The sequence below is a fragment of the Macaca thibetana genome, chromosome 14 (assembly GCF_024542745.1).
Source record: "Macaca thibetana thibetana isolate TM-01 chromosome 14, ASM2454274v1, whole genome shotgun sequence".
Taxonomy (NCBI): Eukaryota; Metazoa; Chordata; class Mammalia; order Primates; family Cercopithecidae; genus Macaca; species Macaca thibetana.
In genome coordinates, this window is record NC_065591.1 from 121185278 (window position 1) to 121212138 (window position 26861).

Below are 26861 nucleotides of genomic sequence, written 5' to 3' on the forward strand. Positions count from 1 at the left end.
AGGAAGGAAGGAAGGAAGGAAGGAAGGAAGGAAGGAAGGGAGAGAAAGCATCTATCATCTTAGAGAATACATATATCATCAGTAACAGCATGTTGGTTAAAATATGAATGTTAAAGGTACTTCTGGTGAGATCTTGGACAGACATGAGGAACATGGTATTAGAAACTAGAAGAAAGATGGACCTTGTTAAAAAGTGGCAAAGAAATTTGTTGAATTGGATTCTCATGTTTCATGGAAAGCAGAACTTATAAATGATGAACTTGGATAGTTGGCTGAGGAGATTCCTAAGCAAAGTACTGAAGGTGGCCTGGTTTCTTCTTGCTGCTCATAGTAAAATATTAGAGATAAACTAAAAAAGGAATTTTTAAGAAAAAAAGGAACCAAAACTTGAAGATTTGGAAAATTCTTAGTCTATCCATTCTACAAAAAATGAGAACGCCCTTTCTGGAGAAAAGACCAAGGGTGTGGCTGAACCCCCCTCTGAAAAGATGGCCAGTGTGATACATGGATACAGTCAACCAACTCAGCAAGTCGGGAACAGAGATGTGGTTTGCCCATGAACATCTGTGGAGGGCCCTCTTGTCAAGTGGCCTTGCCCCCTGTGGATTGCATAGGAGGCCAGCAAGGTTTTTGAGAATTTATACCAGCAGACATTGCCAGTTTGGACCAAATGAGACAGAAATAGGAAGAAATGAAGGAAGATTGTCAGACTTTTGGAATTCTGTAGGACCAGCCAGTACAGCGATATGACTGTGATCATGAGTTACCCTTAAAGGAAAGGGAAGAATGACCCTGAAGGCAGTTCAAAGATCTGCCAGGCTGCTACTGCCACCTTGGGCCCAGGGCACACAGATTCAGGGTCAGGACTGGTGTCATTTCCTTGGTTTCAGCAGGCCAGGATGCCCCAGCCAAGGACCAACGGGTGGGGCCACCATTTAAGGTAGAGGAATCAGGGTGATGGCCCTGGAAGGCAGGGCCACCCTGTGGACCCAGACAACAGAACATTGAGCCAAAGAGGATTATTCTCAAGACTTGGAATTGGGCTGGGCGCGGCAGCTCACGCCTGTAATCCCAGCACTTTGGGAGGCTGAGGCAGGTGAACCACCTGAGATCAGGAGTTGGAGACCAGCCTGGGCAACATGGTGAAATCCTGTCTCTACTAAAAATACAAAAATTAGCCGTGCATGGTGGCACATGCCTATAATTCCAGCTACTTGGGAGGCTGAGGCAGGAGAATCACTTGAACCCAGGAGGCAGAGGTTGGAGTGAGCCAAGATGGCACCATTGCACTCCAGCCTGGGCGACGAGGGTGAAACTCCATCTCAAAAAAAAAAAAAAAAATTGAATGGAATTTGCCCTACCAGGTTCCAGGACAGGAGATCCATGACCACTTTCTTCTTTCCAATGTCTCCCTTTTAAACTAGAAATGTCTATGCTCTGCCTGTCCTGTTTGGGAAGCATATACTTTCTTGTCTGGTCGTAAAGGTTCACAGCTGGAGACGAATTTTGCCTCATGATAAACCATCCCTCAAATCGCACCCACACCTGGTTTAGATGAAACTTACATGAGATTTTGGACTTACAGTTGATGCTGGTCTGGGTTCAGACTTTTGGCACTGTAGGGATGAGGGGGAGTGTATTTTGCATATGAGAAGGACATGGATTTTCAGGGAGCAGAGGGCAGGGTGCTATGGACTGAACCGTGCTCTCTCCAAATTCAAATGTTGAAGTCTTATCTCCCAGTACCTCAGGATGTGACTCTTTCAAGATAAGATCTTTAAAGAAGTAATTAAATTAAAATGAGATCATTAGGGTGGGGCCCAAATACAATATGAGTAATGTCCTTATAAGAACACAGACACACAAAAGAGGATGACCATGTAAGGACACTGACAGAAGATAGCCATCTCCAAGCCAAGGAGATAAGCCTCCAAAACTGAGATTTAAATGGTTGTTTAATCTGCCCAGTCTGTGGTACTGTGTTACCAGCCCTGGCAACCAGTATATGTGGTCTACCCACACAATGAAATACCATTCAGCCATCAAAAGGAGTCAGCGGTGATCCATGCTGCAACATGGAAGAACCTGGGAAACATCGTGCCAACAGAAAAGGCCAGTCACAAAAGGCCACATATTATATAATTCAATTTGTGAATTGAAAGGCAAACCTGTAGAAATATAAAATTGACTGGTGACTGCCTGCTGGACACCCTGCAATGCACAGGACAGCCCCACAACCAAGACCCCTGTGGCCCCGAGTATCAGCAATGCTGCGGCTGTGAGATCCCGCTCTTGCCCAGGCCTGCTTCCCAAAGCCCTTTAGTCCTGAAGGGAGAAGAGAACAGGCTGCATTCCTTCTTTGTTATTGAAATCCCACTTACTCCCTCGTAGAGCATGCTCTTCTCCCTTCCTTTAGGGCTGGGGAAGGAGAAGATTGGTGAGAGTAAAGGGTTTCTTTCTTCTTCCTTTTTTTTTTTTTTTTTTTTTTTTGAGACGGAGTCTTGCTCTGTCTCCTAGGTTGGAGTGCAGTGGCGCAATCTCAGCTCACTGCAACCTCTGCCTCCTGGGTTCAAGAGATTCTCCTGCCTCAGCCTCCTGAGTAGCTGGGATTACAGGTGCCCACCACGATGCTCGGCTAATTTTTGTATTTTTAGTAAGAAGGTTTCACTATGTTGGCCAGGTTGGTCTTGAACTCCTGACCTCAGGCAATCTGCCCACCTTGGCGTCCCAAAGTGCTGGGATTACAGGCATGAGCCACTGTGCTGTTTTTTTTTTTTTAGACAGGGTCTCCTCTGTTGCTCAGGCTGGAGTGCAGTGAGATAATCATGGCTCACTGCAGCCTCAACCTCCCGAGTAGCTGGGACTATAGGCACGCACCACCACACCCAGCTAATCTTTTTTCCTTTTTCTTTTTCTTTTTTTTTTTGGTAGAAATGGAGTTTCACCATGTTACCCAGGCTAGTTTTTTGTGGGTTTTTTGTTGTTGTTTTTGAGACAAAGTCTTGCTTTATCACCTAGGCCAGAGTGCAGTGGCTCAATCTCAGCTCACTGTAATCTCTGCCTCCTGGGTTCAAGCTATTCTCATGCCTCAGCTTCCCCATTAGCTGGGACTACAGGTGCCTGCCACTACGCCCAGCTAATTTTTGCATTTTTAGTAGAGATGGGGTTTTACCATGTTGGCCAGCCTGGTCTTGAATTCCTGACCTCGGGTGATCTACCCAGCTCAGCCTCCCAAAGTGCTGGGATTACAGGCATAAACCACCGCGCGCAGCCCCCAGGCTAGTCTTAAAGGGAGAAGAACAGGCTCTAAGAAGGAGTGAAGTGGGATTTAAATAACAGAAAGAAGGCAGCCTGCTGTCTTCTCCCTTCAGGACTTAAAGGGCTTTGGGAAGCAGGCCTGGGCGAGAGCAGGATCTCACAGCCTCGACATTGCTGATACTCTGGGCCACAAGGGTCTTGGCTATGGGGCCGTCCTGTGCTTTGGAGGATGTTCAGCAGTGTCCCTGGTCTCGACCCAGAGAAGCCAGAGCGCCACCACCAGTCCCCGTTGTGAACCACTGGACTCGAGAATGACCTAAAGGCTTAACCTTGTACTGTGACAGAGCCCGAGTTACCTGAATTTTAATTATACAAAGAATTTTAATTACACTAATTTAATTTTAATTTTTTTTTTTTTTTTGAGACAGAGTTTCACTCTTGTCACCCAGGCTGGAGTACAGTAGCGCAATCTCCTCTCACTGCAACCTCCACCTCCCAGGTTCAAGCGATTCTCCTGCCTCAGCCTCCTGAGTAGCTGAGATTACAGGCGTGCGCTACCACAACCAGCTAATTTTTGTATTTTTAGTAGAGACAGGGTTTCACCATGTTGGCCAGGCTGGTCTTGAACTCCTGACCTCAGGTGATCCGTCCACCTCAGCCTCAAAAGTGCTGGGATTACAGGCATGAGCCACCACACTTGGCCTATATAACATAATTTTTGAAATGACACCATGTTAGTAGTAGAGGATGGATTAGCAATTGTGGAGCTGAAGGGGTGGGGGACAGGAGGGAGGTGGCTGTGGTTACAGAAGGCCCTGGGCATCCTCGTGTTGGAGCTGTTCAAAATGTTGATTGTGATGCTAGAGACGGGACTACGCTAGCGATGACATAGATGGAACTTAATACTCATGTGAGGAGCAGTGAAACGGGAGGTCTGATAAGACCCGCGGATGGTCCTGCTGTTGTGGTATTATGATAGAGGTTCGCTCTTGTTGCCAGGAAGGAAAGAGGGAGGGAGGGAAGAAAGGGGGATAGAATGTAGATAGGGGAAAATCATCTAAAAACAAGAAGTACAAGGAAAATAAGGTCAAATCTCTTACTTAAATTGTGTTATTTTTCCAATGATCCCACTAGATATGAAATACAAAGGAACAGTTTCTCAAGCCTCCAGTCTTCTTGGCTGCCAGCTTGGTTGCTGTTTTTGATGCTAGGCCATAGCAGCAGATCAGCCAGGGATTTAATAGGGAGAGTCTGGAAATAGAGCCATGGAAGTGTTGAGATGAGGTCTTCACACATCCCTGGCCGACTGAACAAGCTGTGCATCTATGGGGAAGACCTGAGACAGCCCAGCAGAAAGTGAAAGGCAAAGTTACTCCCTGTCCAAAACATTCAGTCCTCCCCTCACACTCCCATCATATCTCATGTGAAATTAAAAAAAAAAAAAGAGGAAATATATTGAAATAAGAAAGTTGGGGAATTTGCCTTTGTGAAAGCACTTATTTTTTTCCTTTGGAGACAGGGTCTCACTCTGTCACCCAGGCTGGAGTACAGCGGTGCGGTCATGGCTCACTGCAGCCTCAACCTCACAGGCTCAAGCAATCCTCCCACCTCCACCTCCCAAGTAGTTGGGACTACAGGCATGCCCCTCCATGCCCAGCTAATTTATTTTTAGTAGAGACAGGGGTCTCACTATGTTGCCCAGGCACAGTGGCTCATGAACTCCTGGGCTCAAGCAGTCTTCCCACTTCAGCCTTCCAAAGTGCTGGGATTACAGGTGTGAGCCACTGCACCTGGCCTAAAAGCACTATCTGATATTTGTTTTCCTATTTGTAAGTGAGTCCTTAGATTGAAAGGTTTTGTTGTATATTGCCCACACCAGTTGTGTATATTAGAAAACACATTCCTTAAAATTTTTTTATTTAATATTTACTTTATTTAAATTTTTTTAATGCTAAACCACAGCAGGGGCTTAGCCTATATTTAGATAATGGGTTATCCAAATTATATAGAAGTCAAAATTTTTATTGTTCTACTTGAAGTTAGTTTACCTTATTCCTCCTGTAACTAAAACTGACTCATCCTCCATCTCCTCCACGTGTTCCACAATGTAGCTAATCTAATGAACGAATCCATTAATTTGTTAATGGAAGAAATATAGCCCGTCCCCATCAAATCAAAGTACTCAGTCTTCTATGAATCATACATAAGTTTAAAGACATTTCTACAGACATGCTGCAGGCCCTGCTGTCCACTAGTGTGAAGTTTAGATGAGGTAAAAGGGAAGGGTGGGTCTTGACAAGCCGGTATCAAGTACATAGAGGCAGACAAGGACTCTGCCTTATTTCAGTTACTGCTTTTGAGAAAAGTGAGGAAGGGCAGGAAGGAGGGAAGCCGGTTAGTCAGTGGGCAGTTTTGACATACATTTGCAAAGCTGGTTTTTCTGCACCTTTGCCTAGGAAAATGAAGTATAACAAACTTGATATTGAAAGGGACCTGTGTTAAACATTAAACAAAAATGTAAATTTTTTATGTTCAAAGGAGGGTTTAAAAAGGAAGCGGGCCAGGCACAGTGGCTCATGCCTGTAATCCTAGCACTTTGGGAGGCCGAGGCAGGTGGATCATTTGAGGTCAGGAGTTTGAGATCAACCTGACCAATATGGTGAAACCCTGTCTCTACTAAAAATACAAAAAAATTAGCTGGGCATGGTGGCACATGCCTGTAATCCCAGCTACTTGGGAGGCTGAGGCAGGAGAATCGCTTGAATCTGGGAGGCAGAGGTTGCAGTGAGCCGAGATTGCACCATTGCACTCCAACCTGGGCAACAAGAGCGAAACTCCATCTCAAAAAATAGTAGTAACGAGGAGAAGGCCTTCCAGTTATGGCAGCACAGAGACAGGCAATTCCATTCTGTTAAAAAAAAAAAAAGCAACAAATAACAAAAATATATAAAACTAGTCAAAATTGTTCATCAAAACCAAGAGAGAACTGGAAATTGACAAAATGCAGGCAAAAAATTGAGCAGCATTTATTCTTGAAACACTGTAGATCTTCAGGCAAGTAGGAGATTGTGGCCTTTCTTTGCCTGTGGCTGCTCCCGTCACCCCCAAGCTCAGCCAATGACTTTTAAGTAAGATGGGACTGGCCATGAAAACTAGTAGCTTTGCTGCCACACGAACATTCAATTCAGAACAGTGGCTGGGGGGCTGAAAATCCTTGGCTTTGCTGGCTTCACATCGGAATGAACACCTGGAAATGGGCAGGGAAAATGCACAGCTTTGCTAGCTTGAGGTTGCAGCCCCACTTGGGGCAAGCAGCAGGCCAACCAGGAATTTAACAGGGAGATTCTGGAAATGAGAATCACAGAAGTATTGAAGCGAGCTCTTCACGCATCCCTGGCTGACTGAAAAAAACTATGCATCTATGGAGAAGACCTGAGAGAGTCCAGCAAAAAGTGAAAGACAAGGGAGACCTGAAAACCGGCCTTCTCCAACCCCCACACAGATCGACTGACAGGGGCTGGAAGTGTAATGGGCTTTAATTTTTTTTTTTTTTTGGAAACAGAGTCTCCCTCTGTCACCCAGGCTGGAGTGCAGTGGAGCAATCTCAGCTCACTGCAACTTCCGCCTCCCGGGTTCAAGTGATTCTCCTGCCTCAGCCTCCCAAGTTGCTGAGATTACAGGCACCCACTACCATGCCCGGCTAATTATTTGTATTTTTAGTAGAAACAGGGTTTCACCATGTTTGCCAGGCTAGTCTTGAACTCCTGACCTCAAGTGATCTGCCCACCTCAACCTCCCAAAGTGCTGGGATTACAGGCATGAGCCACTGTGCCTGGCCTCAGAGAAATAAAGAAAACTGTTCAAGGAATTAAAAGAAAATATGATTTAAATGACTCAACAAATAGGGAATCTAAATAGAGAAATACAAACTATAAAAAGAATTAAATGGAAATTCTGAAGTTGGAAGGTACAATTACCAAAATTAAGAATTCACTAGATGGGCTCAATAGCAGATTGTGAGATAGTGGAAGAACTAGTGAACATGAAATAGACCAACAGAAATGATCCAATTTGAAAAACAGAGAGAAAAAAATGAAGACAAACGAACAGACCTTCAGACACACATAGGATGATGTTAAATGTTCCCACATACATGTAATGGGAACCCCAAAAAGGGAGAGAGAAAAAAATAAGGAAGTAATGGCTGAAAGCTTCCCAGGTTTGATGAAAAATATTGAATTGCAGATTAAAAAAAAAAAAAAACTCAACCAACACTGACTTTTAAAAAACACAAAGAGAACCACACAGGAAGGACAAAGCCAGAAACATCACACTTCCTATGTTCAAATTATATTATAAAGCTATAGCAATCAAAACAGTACAGTACTGGCATAAAAACACACTTAGAGCAATGGAACAGAATTGAAAGCACAGAAATAAACCCACTCATATAAGGTTAACTAATCTTCTACAGAGGTGTCAAGAACAAGAATGAGGAAAGAATAGTATCTTCAATAAATGGTGCTGGAAAAACTGGATATCCACATGCAAAAAAATAAAAAAGAAATTAGATCTTTATCTTCCATCATATGCAAAAATCAACGAAAAGTGGATGAAAGATTTAAATGTAAGACCTAAAATGGTAAAACTCCTAGAAGAAAACATGCAGGGAAAGGTACATGACATTGGTGCTAGCATTGATTTCTTTTTTGATACGACAACAAAAGCAAAAATAAAGGAGTACGGTTGCATCAAACTAAAAACCTTTTGCATAGCAAAGAAAACCATCAACAGAGTAAAGATACCCATAGAATGGGAGAAAATATTTGCAAACCCTATATGTGATAAGGAGCTCATGTCCAAACTATACAAGAAACTCTTACTACTCAATAGTAAAAACAAATAACCCTATTAAAAAGTAGGCAACAGGCTGAGTGCAGTGGTGCAATCTCAGCTCACTGTAACCTCTACCTCTCAGGTTCAAGTGATTCTTCTGCCTCAGCCTCCCGAGTGACTGGGACTACAGGCATGCACCACCCACACCTGGCTAATTTTTTGTATTTTTAGTAGACAGGGTTTTGCCATGTTGGCCAGGCTGGTCTTGAACTCCTGACCTCAGGTAATCCACCTGCCTTGGCCTTCCAAAGTGCTGGCATTACAGGCATGAGCCATGGTGCCCAGCCCATTTTAGACTTGTTGATTGCCCTATGATCTCAGTTCTCTAATGAGTTTAGGAAAAGTTATGATTTTGTAGTTTATCTGCTATCGTTGCTGTTAGGGTGTAATACTCATCCCAGCTTTCCACGTCCTGGATTCTTTGTGTTTTAAGAATTTTTTACTGTAATCTATTTCATATGTTCTACTGTATACACTGCCAATATTTGCTTTTATTTATTTGCAGTTTTGATTTCTTCTTTGACCCAAAGTTATTTAGTGACTTTAAAAATTTTTAAGCTGATTGAGATTTTTGTAAAAGAAAATATTTCTGTTGTTATAGCATTGTAGTCAAAGAATGTGGGCAATAAATTTCTGCTTTGAGAAAAAAAAAAAAAAAAGTGGGCAAAGGACCTGAATAGACATTGCTCTAAAGAAGACATACAATGGCCAACTGGTTTATGAAAAGATGCTCAACATCACTAATCATCAGGGAAATGCAAATCAAAGTCACAATAAGATATTACCTTACACCTGTCGGGATGGCTATTGCCAAAAAGTCAAAACAAAAAACAAAACAAGATTGGTGTGGATGTGGAAAAAGGGAGGCTTCACATACTGTTGGTGGGAATGTGAATTGGTACATCTATTATAGAAAACAGTGTGGAGGTTTCTCAAAAAATTAAAAATAGAACTACCCTATGATTCAGCAATTTCACGTCTGTGTATATATCAAAAGGAAATAAACTCCCTGTCTTGAAGAGATATCTGCCCTCCCATGGTCACTGCAGCTTTGTTCACAACAGCCAAGATATGGAAACAATCTAAGTGTTCATTGATTGTTGAATGGACAAAAAAAAAAAATGTAGTGTATATATACAATGAGATATTATTTAGCCTTAAAAAAGAAGGAAATCCTGCTGTTTGCAACAACATGGATAAACCTTGAAGACCTTAAACTAAGTAAAATAAGCCAGACACAGAAAGACAAATACTGTGTGATCTCACTGATATGTGGAATCTAAAATAACAAACTGGACATAAACAGAGTAGAATGCCTGTTACCAGGGGCTGGAGCAGCGGGGGAAATGGGGAGATGTTGGTCAAAGGGTACAAACTTGCAGTTATGAGTAAATTTTGGAGACCTAATGGACAGGAGGGTGACTATCATTAATAATAATATACTGGCCAGGCACAATGTCTTAGGTCTGTAATCGCAGCACTTTGGGAGGTTGAGGCGAGAGAATAGCCTGAGCCCAAAAATTCAAGACCAGCCTGGACAACATAGTGAGACGTTGTCTCTACAAAAAAATTTTTTAAATTGGCCAGGTGTGGTGGCCCACACCTGTTGTCCTAACTACTCAGGAGGCTGAGGCGGAGGATCACTTGAGCCCAAGAAGTTCAGGGCTGCAGTGAACTATGATTATGCCATTGCACTCCACCCTGGGTGACAGGGCGAGACCCTGTCCCTAAAAATAATAGTAATGATAATAAACTGTATACTTGAAATTTGCTGAGAGTAGATCTTAAGGATTCTCATTACAAAGGAAAGGAAAAGGTAACCAGGTAAGGTGATAACTAGGTTAAGTAGCTTGATCATAGCAGTCATTTCACAATGTATACATATATCAAATTGTCATGCTATATACCCTGAGTATATACAATTTTTATTTGTCAATTATACCTCAATAAAGCTGAAAAAATATTAAAGGCCATTCTTCATATTGAAAGAAAATGAGATTTTAGAGTTATTAAAATGACAGAAATAAATGAACACTGGAAATGGTAAATATGTGATTAAATGTCAAAGAATATATATATTCATTCTTTGAAAAATGTAAAATTGCTTCAAGAAATAATTGCCACAGTTAGTTTATAACCTAGACTTTATATATTCTTAAATCTTAAACTTAAAAACTTTATAACAAGCCCAAACATAAATATGATATGTACATATATATGTATACACTCACACACACACACACACACACATCTCTGCCTTTTTGTTGGAGTGGCTTATTTAGTCCATATATATTCATATTAATGGCTCATTTAGTGTATGTATATATAATATATGCATGAAGGAAGGGGTAGGAATTAGAGCTATTATATATTGGAACAAAGTCACTATATTTTATCAGAATTAAAATACTATTAAAGTAGACCACAGTAACTTAAATATACATACTATAATCCCTAGACTAGAGCATGCAGTAGGAAAAAATATATATAGCTTAAAATATGAAAAAAAGTAATTAAAATGGTATACTAAAATTACTTGTTAGACATAAATGACAGCAGGAAATGAGGCACAGAGGAACAAAAAATGAATGAGTGACAGAAAACAAATAGCAAAATGACAACTGTAAATATAACCACACCAATAATTACATTGATATGAATGGACTAAATAAACCATTCCAATAAAAAGGCAGAGATTGTCAACCATGCAGATTCTCAAGGAATCTCCCTTCTATGCATAGTTTTGGGAATGCTAGACTTGTATTAATGGAAGTAAGCCAAGAAAGAAAAATAAATGGCATCCAAGAAACAGGGGATCCAAAACAAGGAAAAGGCTTTTTTGGAAGCTGCAGCAAAAGGCAGGGTGGGCAGAAAACAAGCAAAAGGCAAAGGGAATTTGTAAGATGGTGCAGAATGCTTCGGGAGGACAGACAACCAGTTCAATTTCGAAGAGAAGATTCTCAAAACAGGTCTCTAGGAATAAAACAGAAATAAGTTATCTGAGGTTAAAATGTCTAGAATTTAATTTGGTCAACATTTGACAGACCTTTTAGCTCCTTTGAGGAAAAAGATAGTGATCGATATTCGGGAAGATAAACATGTGAAAAAAAAAAAAAAAGGCAATGATTAACCCCAGAATAAAACAAAAGTGTTAGGCCAGGCATGGTGGCTCATGCCTGTAATCCCAGCATGTTGGGAGGTCGAGGCAGGTGGATCACCTTAAGTCAAGAGTTCGAGACCTGCCTGGCCAACATGGTGAAACCTCATCTCTACTAAAAACACAAAAATTAGCTAAGTGTGGTGGCACCGTCCTTAATCCCAGCTACTCAGGAGGCTGAAGCAGGAGAATCACTTGAACCCAGGAGGTGGAGGTTGCAGTAAGCCAAGATCATGCCATTGCACTCCAGCCTGGGTGACAGAGCAAGACTCTGTCTCAAAAAAAAAAAAAAAAAGTGTTAGAGAAAACATAACCCATAATACAATACTTGGATCGCATTCATTCATTCCACAAGTATTTACTGAGTGCTCACTCTGTATCTGGCCCTGCAGTAAGCTGTGGACTAACCACAATAAGCAAATAGATCAAATCTCTGCTTTCCAGAGGCCCACATTTTAGTGGATGAAGACAGATGCTTAAAAGAAAATCAGTCTGCAATATCACATGGTGATTCATACTTTACAGAAAAGTTACAAGTCGACATAGATTGAAAAGTGGGGCAGGCCTGTATTTTACATGCAGTAGTCATGGAATAAAGTGGCATTTGAACAGAGACCTGAGTAAAGTGAAGGAGACAACTGTTGGCTCCCTGTGGGAACACTGTTCTAGAAGCCACAGACAGTGCAATGTCCTGAAGCAGGAATGGAGTGTTCTGAGCCGTTTAAGGGAATGGAAGGGATCCACTGTGGCAAGGGATGAGTGCTGGGAGAAATCAAAGAGATGGCCCAGGATCATATACGGCCTTATTGGCCCTGGTAAGGACTTTGGATTTACAGAGCCATGATAATGAAACTGATGATTTCAATAAGTGAGTATAATGCAACTGCTATGAAAATAGTAGGGTGGGGAGGAGGGAGAGGCTGTGAGAGAGCTCCAGGAAGTTGGCAGGTAATGCCTGACAATGATGAATTAACAAATGGCCGCATGCACAAAGTATTAGGTTGGTGCAAAAGTAATTGTGGTTTTTGCCATTATGTTTGCACCAACCCAACAACTACAATGGTAGAGGTAAATACTGGAGGAAGCAGCTGAAAGGGTTGAAAGTGGCTTTGCTGGGGGTGAGGAGGAATAGAACATGAGGCTGTTGCTTTTCACTATAAGCCTTTAATACGATTTGAGTTTTTGAAAACTGCAAACTTTTTTTTTAAAGCTTGTGAAAGTTCTGGATGATGGGTGGGACCCTCATCTGTCAATGTGTAAGATGTGAAACAGCCCTGACAATGTAGCTGGTGCTAGAGAGATGGGTCTGGGTCCAAGGTTGGAATATGCTGTGTAGACCAGAGATGCTTTACATTCCAGGGTGGTCTTTTCTAGATCACTGTCTTAGTCTGCTTGTGCTGCTATAACAAAACCACAGACCGGGTAATTTATAAGGAATTTATAAGGAACAAATTTATTTCTTGCAGTTCTAAAGATTTGGAGGTCCAAGATCAAGGCACTGGCCTGTGGTATCTGTTGAAGTCTGTAGCCTCACATGGCAGAAAGGGCAAAAAAGGGAACCAACTCCCTCCATCCAGCCCTTTATAAGGGTGCTTCATCCCATCCACAAGGGAGGAATCTTTATGTCTTAATCATCTCTTAAAGGCCCCACATCTAATACTATCACATTGGCAACACCTGAATTTTGGAGGGGACCCTTTCAAACCATAGCATTCCAATCCTGGCCCCCCAAAATTCACGTACTTCTCACATACAAAATACATTCATTCCATCACAATTGCCCCCAAAAGACTTAAATCATTCAAACAGGGACTTTAAAATCTAAGTCCAAATCTTATCTAAATCAGGTATGAGAGAGACTCATTCACTTTGAGATAAATTTCATCCTGAGGCAAATTTCTCTCTAGCTGTGAGCCTGCGAATTCAAATGACTTGCATACTTTGATTCAAATACAATGGCGTGACAGGCACAGGACAGATGTTTCTAGTTCAAAAGGGAGAAACAGGAAGGAAGAAAGAGTAACAACAGGTCTCCAGTGAGTCCAAAACTCAACATTGGATCTTAGGCTTGAGAATAATGTTATTTGACTCCACATCTCACCTTCTGGACACACTGGGGTGGGTGTTGGGCCCCCAAGGCTCCAGGTGATACCACCTCCAAGGCTTCCCTAAGTATTGGCCTACTGGGGGGCTCTCTGCAGTGGCTCCACCCGGTGACAAATCTCTGCTTGGGCCCTGAGGTCAAAGAAATCCTTTCGATCTAGGTGGAGGCAGCCATGCTCCCACAGCTCATACAGTATGCATACCTACCGAGTCAGCACCACAAGGATGCCACCAAGGTTTGTAACTTATGCCCAGCCTGCACCTGGTCCTGCTTGAGCCACAGCTAGGGTGACTGAGGAATGCTCTGCCGGAATGTGGGAAGCAGAGACCCAAGGTGGCCCTGGGCAGTGATCTCTGAGACCCCATAGGCACCTGGGCCCTTCCCCTGAAACTGTTCTGCCCCAAGGCCCTAACCCTCTGGGCCTCCAAAGACCAAGGCAGCCCCAAACGCCTTTGGGGTCATTTTTCAAAATGCCTTTGCGGTCATTTTCTCATTGTCTTGTTAACTAGCACCTGGCTTCCTTCTACACATACTAATCTCCTTATCAGTCATGTGGCCATGCCCGTGGTTCTCTCTCCTACACATACGTTTTTATCTTGTATATGGCTAGGCTGATAATTTTTCAAATATTGACGTTCAGCTTTCCTTTTGATGATAAATTCTGCCTTCAAATCATTTCTCTTTTCTCAAGTTTTTCTCTTTTTTTTTTTTTTTTTTTTTTGAGATGGAGTTTTGCTCTTGTCACCCAGGCTGGAGTGCAATGGCGCGATCTCGGCTCACTGCAACCTCCCCTTCCCGGGTTCAAGCGATTCTCCTGCCTCAGCCTCCTGAGTAGCTGGGATTACAGGCTCTCGCTACCACACCCGGCTAATTTTTGTATTTTTGGTAGAGACGGGGTTTCACCGTGTTTTTCAGGCTTATCTCAAACTCCTGACCTCAGGTGATCTGCCTGCCTTGCCCTCCCAAAGTGCTGGGATTTACAGGTGTGAGTCACCACGCCCAGCCTCCCACGTTTTTCTATAAGCAGTTAAGAGAAGCCACACAGCATCTTGAACACTTTGCTGCTTTCTATCTCTTCTGCCAAATATCCTAGGTCATCATCCTTAAGTTCTGCCCTCCATAAAGTCCTAGAACACGACATAATTCAGCTAAGTTCTTTGCCACTTTATAACAAGGATAACCTTTCTTCCAGTTTCCAATACCTTGTTCTTTATTTCTGTCTGAGACCTCATCAGAAGTCCCCTCACCATCCGTATCTCTATCAACATTCTGTTCAGGACCACTTAGGCAATCTCTAAGAAGAACGAGGCTTTCCCCACAGCTCATATCCCACACCTACAGCTCTCCTCTTCTTCTGAGCCCTCACCAGAATCATCCTTAACACTCCATTCATGGCAATCCAGGCTTTTTTCAGCACTCACTTTAAAGCTGTTCCAGCTTCTATTCATTATCCAGTTCCAAAGCCACCCCCACATTTTTACATATTTGTTATAACACCTGGTTATAAATGTTATAAACTTCTCTGGTACCAGTTTCTTAGTCCCTGTTGTGCTGATATCACAGAATAAGACAGACTGGGCAATTTATAAAGAACAAAAATTTATTTCTCACTGTTCTGAAAGCTGGGAAGTCCAAGATCAAGGCACCAGCATCTGGTGTCTGCAGAGGGCTGCATCCTCACATGCAGGAGGACAAATAGGGTGCCAGCTCCCTCCAGCCAGCCCCTGTATGAGGGCATCTACTCCTAGTTCAGGAGGGAGGGGCCCTCATGGCCTAGTCCCTTCTTAAAAGTCCTCTTCTCAGCAGGGTGTGGTGGCTCACACCTGTAATCCCAGCACTTTGGGAGGCCGAGGCGGGTGGATCACCTGAGGTCAGGAGTTCAAGAAGAGCCTGGCCAACAGGTGAAACCCCGTCTCTACTAAAAATACGAAAATTAGCCAGGTGTGGTGGCAGGTGGCTGTAATGCCAGCTACTCGGGAGGCTGAGGCAGGAGAATCGCTTGAACTGAGGAGGCGGAGGTTGTAGTGAGCCGAGATCGCGCCATTGCACTCCAGCCTGGGCAACAGAGCGAAACTCTGTCTCAAAAAAAAAGTCCCCTTCTCTTAATGCAACACCTGGATTTTGGAGGGGACACATTCAAACCATAGCAATCACCAACAACTGGCATTTTTCTCCCACCCTACATATTCTTTAGGTAACCACCCAGGCCAGTGAGGAAAATAATCAATCTACTTCTGAATAAATCCTAGCTATAGTCTCATGCTACTGTAAATGGGATAAAAGCAAACCATGCCCGAAAATTTTTGGAATAAAGTGATGTTTATGCCATTATGCTGATTTTTACAAAATGTGAATCATATTGACCATGTTCATTTGTACTAGACCACCACACCAAAACTTTTTAAAATTATTTTCCAATTAGGTGACACACGATGTTGTGCTTTCATATGTACATCTCTAATTTCTGGGAGATTTATAATTGTATTATTTTGTGAATCATCCGTTCATGTCTTCTGCCTATTCTCCTACGGTCTTTTTCTTATTAATTTGTAGACTCTAATGTAATAGCTGTTTCTTATACAGCTGCTACAAACATGTTTCTGATTTGTCGTTTACCTTTTGATGTCCCTGATATTAAAAGATGCTTATATAGCTGAACATTTTTCTTTTCTAGTTCCCCCCCTTTATGTTTATGCCTTGGAAGGCTTCTCTACCTGAGATCAATAAATATTTACCTATCCTCCTCTTTCCCCACCCTCATCCTTTTATTTTGCCCACATGTTTAAAGCATTACAGACAGTGGAGTCCAGTTGGTCATGTAACTCACCTTACAGATGAGACTTCAGTGACATAACATAAAGGCTTGTTTTATGAGAATGTGTTGATCCTTCTTAACGTGGCTTATGATTTGCAATCTCAGGCACATATTGTATTTCCTCCCAAAATATACATTTGTTTGCCTTCTTCATTAGCCACCTAACAGCCTTCTCCTAATTTTTTAGGTGTCCTGATGGCAAATTTCCAGGGCCATGCGCTCCCAGGGAGTTTCTTCCTGATCATTGGACTGTGTTGGTCAGTGAAGTACCCACTGAAGTACTTCAGCCACACACGGAAGAACAGCCCACTGCATTACTATCGGCGTCTTGAGATCATCGAAGCCGCAGTCAGGACTTTGTTTTCTGTCATCGGTAAGAGCAGGGGTCATTTGGTCCAGGGAATCTCCTCCTCATACCCAGAACCTTTAATTCATGTTTTGAGCTCTGTGAAATAGATGTTTCCACTGGCAGAGATAATAGGGCAACAATTTCCAGATGGCCACTAGACTATTTTATTGTAACATCCATTGCGTACAGAGCTTTATAATACTAACGGTTGACGGCTCTCACATCATGGGACACTGTGAAAAACTATCAAATCAACAAGGACACAGGTATGGAAAGTTGTAGGAGCAAAACACCCACTGTATGAAAAAGATCTGACACAAATACAAAGAGAAAAAAACCAAATAGATTACGCTCGTGTACCTGAGCTGTGACAAAGTAGAAAAATCACCTTTTTCCTCAATTGTCTCTCCCTCCAGATCCTTACAGTAGTTGACACTAAACCCATTGGCTCTTCCTCATCCTCAAGTCTCAAGCGTGTAGAGAGAGAGAGTTCATGCAGATTAATAAATTAGCCAGTAGGAGAGAAACAGCAGCAGAGGGCTGTTGGAGAGGGAATTTCCTTCACTCTGCCCCATTCCAACAAGATCCACCCACTCCCAGTTTCCTTTGCATCCACTCGGCTCCACTGGGGCCCTCCAAGAACAAGCAGTGATGATAGTAATAAGTATTCTTCCTCAGGACCAGCCCCACCTGGGGGGAATGAGGGGTCTTAATCTGCAACTAACAATCACCACTTATCAGTGGCCTGTGGTTTCTTGAAGAGAGTGAAGCAACATCGCTGGCTTCTCTTGGAGGAAGCAAGGCTTTATGGAGCTTTGTTGGCCTCATCCTGCCGAACTTCCCCACTCACCATTCACGCATCAGAGGCTTCCCGTGAGAAGTGACAGGGACCTGCGGCTTAAAGGGTCAGGACAGCGTCAGCCTTGCCTAAATAAAGCTAGGACAATTACAGCATTTGGTCCCTTGACTGGGTGAAAATGGTACTCATTCAACAGCTCTCTGGCACTCCTACCACATGCCAGGAAGTCACTGTTCCAGGCACAGGAGATACACTGGGGAACCACACAGTCTCTGCTGTCACAGGGCTTCCATTTTAGTGTCACTGGGACTTTTCCTGGGTCATTTCCACAACTCCTCGACTCTTTGTGTGGGAATTCAAAAAGGATCTGGCTTGAGAAACAAATGTCTGGGGAACAGAGTCCAAAATGTCATCATGGAGGATTTCTTCTAGGCTTCCCCAAGAACATTTTGGGTACCAGGCATAAAAACAAATCTTTTGCCTTGCAAATTAGGTATAAAAGTAGAAGGGATAAGAACGAAGAGCTATCCTGTGGCGCAGTTTCGTCATTTTCTGGCCCACACCATGGGGCCTCTGCCTTGTTTACCCAGTGTTTTAAAACACAGAGCTGGGAGGGGTACAGGGCTTGCAGAGCTGGCTCTGTGCCCAGGAAGGACACGCACTCAAAGTCAGCCCTGCAAACACGCACCTGGGAGCCGCCTGCCTCCCTTGGCACGTACAGGTATCTTCATTACCAGTGTCTCTGCTTGGATTCTGCTTTCAACCTGTTTCTGTCGGGGATTTCTTTCACTGCTCACTAGGCAGGGAAGCCCAGGGATTATTCCATCAGCCACACTCCGACTTAAGTGATGATGTCTTGCTCATCTCCACTCCTGGACAAACCTCCTGTGGATCTGGTTGCGTTCGTTGATTCTTCTACCCTCAACCCCAAACCCCTAAAAGGAACAACAATGGCAAGATGTCTACACAGGTTACTCAGCACACACCCTATTTTATACTGCAGCAGCTGCACCTGAGGCAGCAAAGTAGGTCTGCTGACCCGCAGGCCACCCTCACCTCACCTCATCTCGGCTTCATTCACGCCTTTGGGCTGTTTCTTGCTGCTATGTGTCTTGGAGTCATTCTTCCCTCTAAAACATCCATTCTCATTTCCCTGCAGGGATCCTGGCAGAGCAGTTCGTTCCGGATGGGCCCCACCTGCACCTCTACCATGAGAACCACTGGATAAAGTTAATGAATTGGCAGCACAGCACCATGTACCTATTCTTTGCAGTCTCAGGAATTGCTGACATGCTCACCTATCTGGTCAGCCACGTTCCCTTGGGGGTGGACAGACTGGTTATGGCTGTGGCAGTATTCATGGAAGGTAATTCTGTGGAACGGATGGAGAGGAAGGATAGCCTGACAAGCCATATTTATGAAGGATCAGAGTACAAAAGACCAGAAATGTTGCAAATATAATAACCTTCCCCAGAAAATCCACATCTCTGGGCTGCCAAAACCTGAACAGGACCTAGTGCTCTGCTCTGGATGGGCAGGCGGCATATTCCTGAAAGCAGCCCGTGAAGGCTTTGAGGCTTGCAGGCAGCTCCCAAGGCCCCTGGTTAACACTGCAGGAGTCCTCCTTGCCATCCCACTGCCGCCAGCAGTCCCTGCTCACGCACGTGCATACTCCTCAGTGTGGATGGATGTGTGCACATACACATGCGTGTACACACAATACCCCAGCTGGTTGAATGCCACCATGCAGGGGATACATCCCCTTGGTTAAGCGAAACCACACTGTACCCTTCACCCAGGGAGGTACCGTCTTGCCCCCATCATAAGTCTCAGGAGACCCACCCCGCTGCTAGGGGCACGCTCCCAGTATGACTCACACTGACTGGGGTATGAAAATACATTTTGTCATCTAACAACCTCACTTCTGTACCTCGGCAAGTCGAAAAAGGTTGAGGGCAAAACTGAATTTCAAGTATACACATAGTCTGTTACAAGTCAGCAACATGCTTCAGCCGACCCATCCTATACTGACCCACCATGGGTTCCAGAGAGATTTTAAGATACAATCCCCGGCTGCTTTATACTCCTAACATACTCACGAAATACACTTACTCGCATCGGTTTGCTGCCTGTAATGTTATGTAAACTAACTTCCTAAACGCTGAAGAGTCTAGCTGAGACAGGTGTAGGAGGAAACATCGGTGATGGTGAAGGCCAAGCGTGGCACTGACAGCTGCCATCTGGTTTGTGGCAGGTTTCCTCTTCTACTACCACGTCCACAACCGGCCTCCGCTGGACCAACACATCCACTCGCTCCTGCTGTATGCTCTGTTCGTGGCGTGTGTTAGTATCTCCCTAGAGGTGATCTTGCGGGACCACATCGTGCTGGAGCTTTTCCGAACCAGTCTCGTCATTCTTCAGGGAACCTGGTTCTGGCAGGTGATTTTCCACACCCAGGCCCCTCGCTGGTATGGATGGAGCAGCCCCACCGAGTGTAGCCCTGATTATATGGGGTTTGCAAATGCAGCACTAACATGCCATGCAAAGGGTTTAGATGTGCCTACCCTTTGACTTCTAGTTTTATCCATTAACATCCAGAGGATGCGTTAGCAATCCAAAATTTAGAGCGTGCACAGTGAGGTTCAGCTGCCCTCCCCGAGGAGGGGCTGATGCCTTTCACAGGCTCTGCCTGCTAAACTCTCCACAGGAAATGTGGGCCCTGAAGTTCTGTTTTGTTTCTTTCAAGAGAGAATCGCCCTGTCACCCAGGCTAGAGTGCAATAGCGCAATCTTGGCTCACTGCAACTTCCATCTCCCAGGTCCAAGCAATTCTCGTGCCTCACCGTCCCGAGTAGCTCAGGTTACAGGTGCCTGCCACCACATCTGGCTCATTTTTTTTGTATTTTTAGTAGAGACAGGGTTTCACCAGGTTGGCCAGGTTGGTTTCGAACTCCTGACCTCGTGATCCGCCTGCCTCGGCCTCCCAAAGAGCTGGGATTATAGGCATGAGCCACTGCACCTGGCCCTGTTGTTTTTAAGTAAGCCTTAAAATTAACCTGAAGTCATTTTTGTTTTTTTGTTTTGAGATGGAGTCTTGATCTGTCACCCAGGCTGGAGTGCAGTGGCATCTTGGCTCACTGCAAGCTCCACCTCCCAGGTTCACGCCATTCTCCTGCCTCAGCCTCCCAAGTAGCTGGCACTACAGGCGCCCGCCACCACGCCCGGCTATTTTTTGTATTTTTAGTAGAGACGAGGTTTCATCGTGTTAGCCAGGATGGTCTCAATCTCCTGACCTCGTGATCTGCCCACCTCAGCCTCCCAAAGTGCTGGGATTACAGGCATGAGCCACCGCATCCGGCCTTTTTATTTTTTGAGACGGAGTCTTGCACTGTGGCCCAGGCTGGTGTGCAGTGTCATGATCTCAGCTCACTGCAACCTCCACCTCCAAGGCTCAAGCAGTTCTCCTGTCTCAGCCTCCCAATTAGCTAGGATTACAGGCACCCACCACCACACCCAGCTCATTTTTTGTATTTTTAGTAGAGACAGGGTTTCACTATGTTGGCCAGGCTGGTCTCGAAACTCCTAACCTCGTGATCCGCCTGCCTCAGCCTCCCAAAGTGCTGGTATTACAGGCGTAAGCCACCGCACCTGGCTACAGCCATTTTTCTATGTGAAAAGCTCTTTCTATGCTAACGAAGTGTGGGAACTACGAGGTGGTGGTAACATATGGGCCACTTCGGTGGCCACAGGAGGATGGCTAGGTTGCTTCTCAGGACAACCAACCATAAGACTAACTTCTCTGTGTAATCCCCTAGATTGGGTTTGTGCTGTTCCCACCTTTTGGAACACCCGAATGGGACCAGAAGGATGAGGCCAACCTCATGTTCATCACCATGTGCTTCTGCTGGCACTACCTGGCTGCCCTCAGCATCGTGGCCATCAACTATTCTCTTGTTTACTGGTATGTCTGAGACTTTAGTGAAGCTTTTCCTCCTAGCTCTAAGCAGGACTGATGTGATTAATTCGCGCCATCTGAGTGCCGACTACATATCAAGTTCTGTGCAAGGTACTCTCATGCAGGGAAGGTGTCACTACCCTTATTTGCAAACAAGGGGAATGAAGCTTTTCAAAATTAAATGACCTGTCTGGGTCATAGTAACCCGAGGGGCCCAGGTTTCAAATGCAGGTCTCACAGATTTTAAGCCTGTGGTGTGGTGGGGAAAACTGAAATGGGAATCAGTACCGGATGGTAGTCCCCGCTGTAACGGGTTCATTCTGGACCCATCATCTTACTTCCAGACCTGCCCTCCCTGCTTCCCAGAGACGATGTGACAATCAAAAAATAAACCAGAGCAGAATGTTAAGACAAACTGCACTCCACCCCTCACTGAAGTACTCATTAGAGGTAGATAGATAACAGCTATGGACTCCTATGCACTTGCTGTGCCCCAGGCCCAGTGGAAAGCAGCTACACTCTATTATCCCATTTAATCTTCATTGCTCTATGAAGTATGCGCTGTTAAGGCTTCCAAAAGCTGAGTAACTTGACCAAGGTCACCCCACTAATAAATGGCAGAGCCTCTCAGTGCAAGGGTGACTTTTAGCAAATGGTATTACCAGTTCTATTTGCTGTTTGGCTGCCCCTACCTTTCTTTCTAGGTCATTTCTCTAGATGCCAAGTAGAATATTAGGTTGGTGCAAAAGTAACTGTGATTTTTGCCATTATTTCATCCAGAAAGAGTTCCATATGGACCAAAGAGAAGGGAGCTCAAGTCAGTTTCTTCTAGTTCTGCTGCCCAGCCACTGAAACAGTAAACCAAGATAGGCAGGAGACTTGGCCTTAATTCTGACATTCAGTAGTTTCCACCAATGCCCCTTTATCTACTGGTATTTCCTAAGAAGTCTAGTTTATAGACATGTAATCACAGTATTTGATAGAAATATAAAGAAAATAGTTTAAGAACCAGTAGATGCCTTCACATCCTTGGGTAATGGATTAAGGGAATCTCTGGCTAATTGGCTCTTATTGTTTCTCTATTAAAGCCTTTTGACTCGGATGAAGAGACACGGAAGGGGAGAAATCATTGGAATTCAGAAACTGAATTCAGGTGACACTTACCAGACTGCCCTCTTGAGTGGCTCAGATGAGGAATGAGCCGAGATGTGGAGGGCGTAGACGTCCCACCGAACAGCTGGAATGAATGGAGTTCATCCCCCCACCTGAATGCCTGCCGTGGTCTGATCTTAAGGGTCTATATATTTGCACCTCCTCATTCAACACAAGGCTGGAGGTTCTAGAACAGGAAATCAGGCCTACAGCATCCTGTGTATCTTGCAGTTGGGATTTTTAACATAATTTAAAGTCTGTGTTGGTATAGTACCCCTCATAAGGAAAAATTAAGTAAGGCCTCCAAGCAGCAGGCCTTTGTGCCTCAGTGTAAAGAGAAATCAAGAGATGCTAAAAGCTTTACAATGGAAGTGGCCTCATGGATGAATCCAGGATATGAGTCCAGCAGGAGAACTTGCTGCTTTTGGTAACTTATCCCTTTTTCTCTTAAGAAAGCAGGTACTTTTTTATTAGAAATATGTTAGAATGTGTAAGCAAATGACAGTGCCTTTAGAGTTACAACTCTAACTTACATATTTTTAAGAAGTAAAATAATTCACAAGCTTTGGTATTTTAAACTACTGTTAAACATATCATAACTAATCATACCAGGGTACTAAACCACTGTTTATAAGTGACAAAATTAGGCCAAAGGTGATTTTGTTTTAAATCAGGAAGCTGGTTACTGGCTCTACTGAAAGTCGGGGCCCTGATGTTCTGACTCCTCAAAGTCACCCTAACAGAAGATCTGATAGGAAAGCTGTATAATGAGGTAGAGAGAAAAATACCAGGTATGGAAGACTTTCAATTTTAATATAGCTGAAAGCAAAGGATAACGAATTCAGAATTAGTAATGTAAAGTACTGAAACCCTCATCTTGCTCCTGGATCTGGTCTTTTTAAAAAGCTTCCTTCACTGCACCTGTAATCCCAGCACTTTGGGAGGCCGAGGCAGGCGGATCACAGGGTCAGGAGATCAAGACCATTCTGGCTAACATGGTGAAACCCCGTCTCTACCGAAAATACAAAAAATTAGCCGGGCGTGGTGGCAGGTGCCTGTAGTCTCAGCTACTCAGGAGGCTGAGGCAAGAGAATGGCGTGAACCTGGGAGGGGAGCTTGCAGTGATCCGAGATCACGCCACTGCGCCCAGCCCAGGTGACACCTGCCCAGCCCAGGTGACAGAGCAAGACTCTGTCTCAAAAAAAAAAAAAAAAAAGACTTCCTTCAACAACTATTTATTAAATATCTACTTTGCAACAGCACTGAAATGGCTGTAAGGACTCCTGAGACAGGTGTCCAGCAAGGAGTTTATAGTCAAACAGGAGAGACATGCCAGTAGTTACACCGAGTGTGATGGGTGCTATGGGAGACAGGTACAAGCCACGATGAGAAAAAGGAGAGGAGGGGAAATACAGAACTTGCCCTGTACAAAAAACCCATCCCAGGCTGAGAAAGTAGCACATTAAAAAATGAAAGCATAAAAAATATGGAGAACTGAAAAAGATTAAGTTCTACAAACTGATAAAAGTGGGTTAGGACCAAGTTGATGGGCCTTAGAGACCAAATAATACTTTCCATGTGCATAGTATTTTTCAGATTCTGAGATGCGCCCGATCTCATTTGGTTCTCACAACCGCTTGTAATGTGTAAGAGCATGGGGGTCTTTCACAAAAGCTGGCAGTCCTAGCTGGGCACAGTGGCTCGTAATCCAGCACTTTGGGAGGCTGAGGCGGGCGGATCACGAGGTCAAGAGATTGAGACCATCCTGGCCAACATGGTGAAACCCTGTCTCTACTAAAAATACAAAAATTAGTTGGGTGTGGTGGCGGGTGCCTGTAGTCCCAGCTACTTGGGAGGCTGAGGCAGGAGAATCACTTGAACCCGCGAGGCAGAGGTTGCAGGGAGCCGAGATTGCACCACTCCACTCCAGTCTGGCGACAGAGCAAGACTCCACCTCAAAAAAAAAAAAAAAAAGGAAAGAAAAGTTGGCTGGCCTAAGACCACACAGATGCCAGGTGGCAAAGCCAGTCTTCAGTATGACTCCAAACCAGGCCTCTCTCTCACCATTCCACCCTGCTACGTCACACAAACCCAGGAGAGAGAATTTAATCCAGCACTGCATGCGCTTTGGAAGAAATGCTGTACTTCACTAAGTGAAGGTAACCTCCCAGGGTCAGCCAGCCTTTCAGAGTTGAAGTCACTGCTTAGGGATTCAAAATGAGCTACTAAAAGCACTAATTTAGTTACTAGAGAACCCCGGGTTCCACTTTCAGGAGCCACCGTGGTTGGCCAGTGGAGAAACACAAGCATTCTTCATTCAACAAGTACTGAAGGACCTATTATTGGCAATCAACATAAAATGTCTTCTTTCCCTGGGGATTGGAGGTGGGCAGAAGGACCTATTCAGTTTTACTTTCAAAGAAAAGATCCACATGAGTTATTTTTGAGTGTACCATATTTTAAGAAAATGTACTATTTTCTCCAGAGTGAGGGGCTAAGGTGTGAAGAACAGCTATATTAAAATGTATTTAGATGCCCTTCACACAGCAAGGCTTGTGATGCCTCCATGGAAGTAATCAACCCTATCATAAACATTATTAGATGTGGTATTAAAGTATACACTGATGACAATACTATTCTCCACATCCTGTCTCAGATGTGTTCTCTGAATAATTTTACCAATCTCTGTCAACCAGAGGCTCAATCGTTACCACCAGATTCCTTCTGGAATCATTCCCTACAAAACACCCACCATGGCCGAATACAGTGGCTCACGCCTGTAATCCCAGCACTTTGGGAGGCTGGGGCAGGCAGATCACCTAAGGTGAGGAGTTGGAGACCAGCCTCGTCAACATGGTGAAACCCCATCTCTACCAAAAATACAAAAATTAGCAGGGCTTGGTGGCGCATGCCTGTGATTGATCCCAACTACTCAGGAGGCTGAGGCAGGAGAATCGCTTGAGCCCAGGAGCCAGAGGTTGCAGTGAGCTGAGATTTCGGTGCTGCACTCCAGCCTGGGCTACAGAGTGAGACTCCATCTCAAAAACAAAAACAAAACACTCACCATAGCTGCGCCATTCATCTGTCAGAAACCTGAAACCAGCATATGAAGGAAGCTAGTGTGGCACAAATCCTGGGCTGTCCCCGTAAACAGCTCCAGTAGGGAATTTCCACTCTACGCTATTGTTATTCCACCCACAGGCTGGATAGTGCCGAAGGTACACGTCCTGACGAGTCAGCATCCTGAAGCAACCTGAACTTTACACTCACTCCCTGCTCTCCAGAATGCACACGTCTGCATGTGCAAAAAATGACAAGCAGAGTCGGTTGACCTCAGCAAACAGGAATGCGGGCAGGGCTGTGGCTGAATGCCAGAGCTACTTTTATGAAATTCCTTGTTAATAAATTCAGAAGGGGTTTGTTTGTAGCTGGCAGTAAATACCTAAGACAGGATCTCTGGAATTTCTACCTTTTTTTTTTTCTTGTTTAAAAACTGCCACATGGCTTTCTAGGTGAAATGTGATTCTTGAAAATAACAAAGATACGCAAATATCAAAGGATTATCAAACGCAGACACACTCGCCTTTCTCAGGTGCAAAGACCCATTTCCCCGCACTACATCCTACCTCTCCCCACTGCCAACCTTGTCCCGTGCCAGTCTACTTGCTCATCACAAGCTCAACCTGGGAGGCCCATTCACCTCTGCTCTCTGCAATGCAGGCTTCCCACCTCCTAAGACTGGATCGCCCCCAGGCTCGCCAGGATACATCACAGCCCTCCTGCCCGGAGGAAGGCAACAGAAAGAGACTGGACTTAGAATCAGAAGCTTCTCTTTAACTTCAACTCAGACTCATGTCTTCCAACGGTTAAAAGAGGAATGATGACACTGGTTTTACAGAATTGCTCTAAACGAAATGTCTGTGAAAGAGCTGTGGAGCCAGCCAGCCTCCCAGATCCTCCTCCGCTTCTCGGCAACCACCTAACCACCCAACAGCTAAGCCAGCCTCCTTCCATCCCACATCCTCCAGCTCCACCTCTTCACCCAGAACCCACAAAAGAGCTTCAATACACTCCAAAAATTAAAGATATGTTTTTAATAATTTGGGCACTTTCAAGAGTCAGGGAAGCCCTATCACCTCAGAAAGCCTTTACCACTCACTGCTGCCCCAAAACAAGAGACACATATATTGTTGACAACCAATGCTTGCATTAATTACATTTTAAAGTATCGTCCTGAGCTCTCCCTGTAGCTGACAGAGGCTGAGAAGCATGAAACAGCCAGGATTAAATGACCTGCAAATCTAGACTGGCTTCTTTTGGGGCTGGCAGTGCCAGGCAGGCAGATCCCTGTTCCTTGCACCCCCACTGTCCTCCACC

General features: G+C 44.4%; 2 protein-coding genes across 3 annotated transcripts in view; both read left to right on the forward strand.

Annotated features, from left to right (window-relative positions):
- The window catches only part of TMEM45B (transmembrane protein 45B), a 42232-nt gene extending 17112 nt beyond the window's left edge, over window positions 1-25120 (forward strand). For both annotated transcript variants that reach the window (XM_050756002.1, XM_050756001.1), the window contains 5 exons: window positions 16418-16603; window positions 18538-18744; window positions 19633-19817; window positions 21193-21338; window positions 22421-25120. In XM_050756002.1, the coding sequence (XP_050611959.1) occupies window positions 16426-16603; window positions 18538-18744; window positions 19633-19817; window positions 21193-21338; window positions 22421-22532 (828 nt within the window). In that variant the 5' untranslated portion in view covers window positions 16418-16425 and the 3' untranslated portion in view covers window positions 22533-25120. The remainder of the gene's footprint in view (window positions 1-16417; window positions 16604-18537; window positions 18745-19632; window positions 19818-21192; window positions 21339-22420) is intronic.
- The window catches only part of APLP2 (amyloid beta precursor like protein 2), a 726249-nt gene that overhangs the window by 422765 nt on the left and 276623 nt on the right, over window positions 1-26861 (forward strand). The window lies entirely within an intron of this gene.